At 40.8% G+C, this 7,720-nt stretch overlaps 1 protein-coding gene across 1 annotated transcript in view; it reads right to left on the bottom strand.

Annotated features, from left to right (window-relative positions):
• FSHR (follicle stimulating hormone receptor) overlaps window positions 1-7,720 on the bottom strand; it is a gene marked incomplete at its 5' end in the record, with an annotated part of 27,017 nt that overhangs the window by 5,220 nt on the left and 14,077 nt on the right. The window contains one exon of the mRNA XM_010153509.1: window positions 2,998-3,183. Coding sequence (XP_010151811.1) covers window positions 2,998-3,183 — 186 coding nt within the window. The remainder of the gene's footprint in view (window positions 1-2,997; window positions 3,184-7,720) is intronic.

Raw genomic sequence — 7,720 nt, 5'->3', positions numbered from 1 at the left:
CTGCACTGAATTGAGCACATCTCTCGCCAGAGAGATAATACACATTGTGTGATCAAGCACTGCAAACTACTAATAACTCTTAAACAACCCCAGCAGACTTCAGTGCACATGCAGCTTGCGCCAGCTGTCAAGAAAACTGCTTTGAGATGAAGGCGGGTGTAGCTACTGTATGTGTGACTAATCTCTGCTGAAGTGTGGGGTAATACCTTTGTTATTCAAACTGAACTAAAATGCTTCCATTTTCTCTTTTTAAGCTAGAGGGAGGATATCGATCTCCTGCCAGCTGCAGTACAGGACACATGACTGTGTGAAAGAAATCACAATTTTTAATTATGTTTTAAAGCAGTTAACTGGAAGGGTTGATCTAAATAATCAACCTACAAGGGGGGCCTACAAGGAAGCTGGAGGGGGACTTTTTACAAGGGGTTGTAGTGACAGGACAAGGGGTAATGGGGTTAAATTGAAAGTGGGGAGGTTTAGATTTGATATCAGGAAGAAATTCTTCATGGAGAGGGTGGTGGGGCACTGGAACAGGTTGCCCAGAGAAGCTGTGCATGGCCCATCCCTGGAAGCGTTCAAGGCCAGGCTGGATGAGGCTTTGAGCAACCTGCTCTAGTGGAAGGTGTCCCTGCCCATGGCAGGGAGGGTAGAAATAGATGGTCCCTTCCAACTCAAACAATTCTATGACTTTATAATTGGTTATAATAATTTTGCATTTATCTTAAATATTTTTTAAAAGAGATGTCTGGTAAATATTAAAAACATCTATAAATACATTCAACCTTGTTCTGTTGACCAGATTGTCACAGTTAATGTGCACATTTATTCAAGTAACCATATGTCATATAAAAAGAGCATCTCCAATTTGCATACTATTTCTTACCATTGCATTACACCTAGTACTATAGCAGACCATGAAGTCATGACCAGACTTGCTCTGGAAGCAGCCCTACTGCCATGTGGTGCTCCATCCCAGCTTACTGATGATCCACTCTTGGGTTACGTGAGTTCTGCACAGTTCATTGGCATTTCTTTGCAAAACTGCAATTGCCCAGGCTGTGGGAAGAACTATTAGTGTCCCACTTGGCTTCTTACCTGCCAGGGCAGAGGCTTCCAAAAGTGGAGCCGTATTGAGGGGGAAGTGAGTGCTGTGGGCTTCAATGCCCTGGGGCAAGTGTGACATAGAAATCATTTAGGTTGGAAAAGACTTTATGATCATCAAGTCCAACCGTTAACCCAGCACTGCCAAGTCCACCACAAAACCATGTCCCTAAGCGTCACGTCTACACATCTTTTAAATACCTCCAGGGATGGTGACTCAACCACTTCCCTGGGAAGCATGTTCCAGTGCTGGTCAACCTTTTCCTTGGAAGATATTTAAAGCCCAAGTGAAGACACTACATACTGAGAGCTTATCAAGAGGTCAGGACCATTTCTTTCTGTAGCTTTCCTTCGATAGTAACTCTTACTCTGTTTCTGAAAAGTCCAGTTGCCTAATTTAAGGGGTGAATTCTAGGATTTGGGTCCTGACATAAAGTACCGAGTACTGTCAATATTATGAATCACAATGACATCAGGGTCCCTTTGCAGATTCAGGAATAAACATGCTTCCATTGGACCCTTCAGCAAATACCACTTTGCCACAAGTGCTGGAGGGACTGGACCTATTTCTACGTAGCAAGCTACCAAACACTGTGCCTGCATAGGCCTGCAGAAGTATGTGAAAATATCTCCTGTTGATAAATGGTCCTAGCAGAAAAAATTAGCACTTTGGATCAAAAATGGGCACAGCAGGATGCATTCTGTCAGTTACTTCCCTTATCACTCAGTCTCCACGACCAAGCTTGTACTATTTACATAGGTAAAGATGTTTTACAGGTTTTACAAACACATGTAAGTAATATTTATTAGCTATCAACACAAGCAAAATCACTTATCTTTCATTGCCTGATGACAATAAAATGCTAAAAGTAAAATAAATGGCTATTATAAGTATTAAAATAGAAGTTACTAGTAGTTTATGCTTTCTCTGCATGGTTTTACTTTTCACTGAAGTTCTAGGTAACCTCAGAAGACAATGCCTTGAATTCCAAAAATGATCCACAGTATTTTTTTCTGCCATGGAAAATTCCATTTCTTTGAGAACATTCAGTAAAGGAAGAACTTCAAAGAATAACGGGGGATTCTGTAGGTACCAGCTCCTCATGTTTTCCAGTGGCACAAATTCAGAATTTTCATCAGGTAGTTAATGTGTACATTTAAAGTCTATCTTAGCAGCCGGAAATACTCAATGAGAATCATTAATACCTGAACTCTCACTGTAACTTCTTAATGGAAAATTGAAACAAACATGGAAAATTACTTTGGGAGTCTAAAAGGACACTCCACCCTCCCACCCCCCTCTGTTGATTTGGATATAAGGAGTCTGCTCTAGGTTAACCATTTCAGAAATCACAACCAGAAATTTTGTGCATGTAGACCCAACAGATAACATATTTGTGGTCTTTTGTTGGACAATGTTTCAGCATCAGGGTGGCTTTCTGAGAGAAGAGTTTAAGATCATTCAGTGTTACCCTCCTGAACTGATGGACAAGTGTTGACCAACTTGTCTGCGAGCACAGCTTTACCTCCAGCCACCTCCTGAAAAGTTAGCAGATTTTTTCCTGTTGAATGTCTTCAGAATGGCTCCAGGCTGATCCAGGATGGCAAACCCAAATGAAAGATTGGGAAACCCCCTGTGACAGGCTGGGGCTAGCGCCGTAGCTGGGGTAAATGCCAATGATAACACAGCTATCAAAATTTATTACTCCCTTGGAATGGAGAGACAATGCACAGTGTAGCAGGCATAAACATGTATTTATTGCACATTTATTTCTTTAAATCAATTTACTTATCTGCACTGAAGAGACCTTTCCTATCCATATTTTGAGGAAGTTTATTTCATTCACTATCAACTGCTGAGAAGCACCAAAAAGAAAAACAAACAAAATCACTTACTTCTGTCTTTTCCAGTTTGTAAATGCACAGCAATGACTAGGATAGGTGAAGTTTGCCTCAATCAAGGATCTAAATTTGCTTAAATCGGGAAGCTTTTTTAAATTGTATGTAGACCTTGCTCTTAGCTTCTTAATGTGTTCTAATCCATGATTTGGCAGGAAATTGATTCTCGTCCTTGAAATATCCCTTTAAGAAAACATGAAAATCTCAGTAAACCAAAAATTTACTTCTGCTCAACAGTGGATATGTGTTTTAGACTGCCCTACTCATTCTCAGCATAGAGATTGGAAAGATATCAGCTGGAAATCCATGCTGAAAACAAGATTCAGGAATAAACTAGGTGTTCCTCCAGGAAACCTGAATTAATGTTGCAAACAACAATCAAACGATATTAGTCTGGTTTGAGAAAAAAGACAAAAAGAATCCCCAAGCCATCTGAAGAAATAGCAGGGACATAAATCATTAGTTCCATATGATTCTGGGTTTAGTAAATACCTAGTAAATGCACCAATCACCCCAGAATACTGTTACAGGATAAAAAAGGCTGATGAAATCACAACCCAAGTTTGTTACATGAACATCACATCATGGGAAGGCTGCTGCTGGAAAAGGCAATAAACACAAAGAGAGGAGCTCACAGGGGCATATAGATGTGAGGAGAGGTTGGGAATATCAGGTTCTGTACTTCGTTAGGAAGAAAAAGAGATTAAACAGAGTCAGGGGTGACACTGTTCAACCTGTGAGGAACAAAAAATAACAAAACATTTCCAGAGGTTTAAAAAACAAAGAAAGCACAGACTGAAGTGAATAAAGGGGTAAGATTACAGGAGCTTAGGAGAGATGTATTTATGTGGAAGGCAATTACTGTGTGGGACAGGCTATCAAAGGCAGAAGTGGAAGCAGCAGCTACAAATATAGTAAAGAGAGCATTAGGGAGGCTTTTAGAAGAAAAAAACACTGCACACACCTAATTGTGCCACATAGATGAGGAAAGGGAAGAAGGACCAAGGGTGCTCCATCCCCAGGCTAAGAGATATTTGGGAACCTATCCCTATGGCTCCAGTGTGTAACAGCTGGACCAAAACATTCTCACATTTCCTTCACCAGGGCATGAACTGCGCCCCTCAGCTTGTGACAGCAAACTCCTTTCTCTTAGAGAAGCAGTAAAATGGACTATGCATATTCGCCCTGTCCTTCCTTATCCCATGTGTTCTTATGGTGTGAGACTGATCTAGGGTTCAGTTCTTTATCGTCTGATGAAAGAAAGGAATTTTTCCCAATCAAGGAATTGGACTGACAATATTTGTAATTTTCTCCATGCCCACTCCAAGATACAGTTTCCAGTTTATCCATAACAGTATAATGTCAGGACAATGTGTTATTTGATCTCTATTACGCAAAGTGCACAAACTGTTTTCATTACCGTATTAAAGCAGTAGAGTGGTACCACAAAAGCAGGAGACCAAGTTTTAGCAGCACGTGATAAACTTTAGACAGTTGCTACATACCATACACACATTTGCACCTCTGTTCTCTGTTTTAAGAAGCAAAACTAACACCAGGAAATGGCTCTGTTTGAAGTCAAAGTATCTGGCTTAGGGTGGCCAAGTCTAACAAACTCTTATGCAGCTAATAAGTTACTGGTCATGGGTAAAGATGATTTTTGTGTCCATGCTGTGCCCACAGTTGGAGGCTTTGCATCCAGGCTCTGAAGATACATAGAACCTCCAACAACTGGACCATGAATTGTGGCAGCCGAGGAGCAGACACAGACCCCACTCTGCTACACTGAACCAGGGCCGTGACTTCTACTGGAAGGGTGAGATGGACCCATGGAGTCAGAAATACTCTGAATTTGTGCAGGTCAGGCTGAGAGAAGACGCATTGTGGTCCTGAGGTTGTTCTGGGACTGACCTGTTTCTTACAGGAGCTACAAGCTGCAGCTGAAGAGAAATTTGAGGCTATTGATTTCTGACTTAGACACTTGAAGAGGTAATTAGACTGCAACAAGCAACCTCTGTTATTTCATGGACTGACTATTGCCCTTAGTATGCTGCCTAATAGAAACTGTCACCTGGAGTATATGCTCATGACTCAACACCTAAACAGCAGTTTTCTGTCTAAATCCTAAGAAAGCATCACTGTGAAACTTCCAAGGGCTCATAATTCTAAACAGGAGCATGGAAAATGTTTGGTTTTTTAGCTTGTTAGCTAAAAATCTTCAGGGAATTCAAACTGTTATTATGCTGGGTGAAAATAACAAGTAAATATAAATGACAATATCACCTACACTTAAAAATAGCTAAAATATTACTGTGCCTCTGAGCATCTCTAAATAATTTCATAAATATTAAATATTTTTCCATGAAAATATATTCTTCTTTTTAAAATCCTCTTTTTTTTTTTTTTTTTAATGCTCATTATTGCATGTAAACAGAACTGAGTTAGGCAAAGTGCTTTGCATACTACTGCAGGGTTTGTTGGTATGTCTGTTAGGGATACACAGCACTGAGAGCCCACCGAGCAGCAAACACAGACATTGTGTGGGTGGTTTAGTAACACACTCCACTGGCTTAACATGAGCAGACCTCAGTGAAGAGGTTCTTTGGGATGTTCCTCTCCAGTTAGACATTATTGTATAAATTACATAAGCACAATGAGCAAGACGATAAAGTGGCAGTACGAAGTCAAACCAGAATACCTGTTCTTATATTGTGGTTGCTTGGCTGCTAGTTATCAGGCTTAGCAGCAGCCAGTGCATGAACAAAAAAATGAATCTGACTTCTCTTCCAGTCACTTCCCTTTCCCACTGGGAGTCTCTGTTGGATTAGCAAAAATACTGACCAGCTGATGAGGTTTGAAAGGCACATACAGAAACAGCAAGAAATGGGTGGCAGAGCAGAAATCAGTGGGAAAAATATTCTCTGTGTGCTATCTAAACTGGCTGTGTTTCGGGGACTCAGCTGTCTAGGTGGGGATCTACTGGGAATTTACTGTGGCCCACACATGTGGGTTTCTCAAGGAAGACATTGCAAAGATAGGATGGACTTCAGCCATACCTTGTCCTGCATCCAAGTCAGGACAGAGCCAGAGAACTCCTAAGGATGTCAGCAAAAACTAGTGCAAGCCACTAGAGCTCTGCGAGCACCAGAAGATGATTAAATGAAACAATCTGGCTGAAAATTGATGCTGTGAAACTCCAAGTTGGAAACACAGTGTATTTCTGTATAGAAGGAATGTGTATAGGTGTGGGAGTAATTAGCCATTTGATTTACTTGCCTACTGTCAGCGCTGAAATCCTTTAACTCAAAACTTGATGTCTTTCCAAAAGAGATATTCTAATTCAGCCAAGAGCTGTAAGCCTGAGAAAGGAATTGATTTATGAAACTGTGTAGCCTATTACAAGGGCTAAGATTGGTGTTTTCTGACGTTACTATTTGTGTTTGTGCTTCTTTCACATTATTTCAATATGCTGAATTATAAACCAGAAGTTGGTATTAAGTGGTTCAGGAAGAACCACTGGTTCAGGAAGGTAGAGTTAAAACATCCTGACATTCATTCTAATAAAACACTGCAGTCTGCAACACAGATTTGATTGCAACAACAGTATTTGTCCCAGAAAAAACATGATTATGGGTCAGTCATTTCCACAAGGGAAAGCACATTCCTGGTGTACACTACAATGATGGATGAGTACGAAGGCTCTTCTTTCATGATCTCAGTCAGGATAAAAAGGTAATTTCCCATCCATAGAATAGTGGATGTATTGGTAATGGAACAGAAAACTTCTTACACAAATAACTCGGTGTTAGAAATTGAAATATCAAATGAATCTGAACTAGAGCCAAATCAATTTGATAAACCTCCAGAATATGATTGTAGGAGCTACAGCTTGCAAAGAAAATGCATTTACCTTTTGCTACAGGAAACAATGTTTTTCCAAAGAAACATCAATAATATTACTGCTGAAAAGATGCTCCACTGGCAGTCTTTTCCAAAGAAGGGAGATACTTTGAGGGACTGATGGAAGTGGAGCAGAATGCAGTAACCCATACCATAGCTCTTTATAGCACAGGTGCAGTGACCATCATGATGAGGAAAAAAGGCCTTCAGAAGAGCTCTGATCTGAGCTCAAGGTTAACAAGGCATTCTTCTTCCTCTTTTTTAGATTTCTACTCCCTCTAACCTCTGTGTAAAATCTTCCAACAGCTCCAATAACCCCTTTTCACCTTTGCTGGGTGACTCCTACACCTCTCTGGACATCTGGGGCGGATGGGAAGAGAGAAAGGCTCTGATGACACAAAAAGAACTTCCACTATCTATCACAGCCCTTACGTATTGTGGCTTGTGCTCAGAAACACAGGCGGTTTAGCACACTCACAGCCATTTTCAGACCTCATGGCACACCATGTCTTGAGCCAGTGGTGACTGAGATCCGTGAGCATCCTACTGCTGAATTCTCTACTGCTGAGATCTTACTTCCCAGCTTATCACCCACCAAAGACATCCTTCTGTAACTGCATGAGATTATACCTCATACTTATCTCTACAGGGATGTCCCTAACCCTGTAGGGTAGGGATTATATCTTTAGGATTAAGATTGAGAGTTGGAGAGGGGCAATTCAGTCGTAAGCAATTCAGATTTAAGCACTGAATCTGAACTCACCTATTCTTGATTTGCTCAAACAAAAAACTAACAGGGTTTTTCTCGGGTTGGGGGGGA

Source organism: Eurypyga helias, unplaced genomic scaffold (assembly GCF_000690775.1).
Source record: "Eurypyga helias isolate BGI_N326 unplaced genomic scaffold, ASM69077v1 scaffold7266, whole genome shotgun sequence".
NCBI lineage: Eukaryota > Metazoa > Chordata > Aves > Eurypygiformes > Eurypygidae > Eurypyga > Eurypyga helias.
The sequence above is the reverse complement of the archived record's forward strand: the minus strand, read 5'-3'. Positions and strand labels throughout refer to the sequence as shown.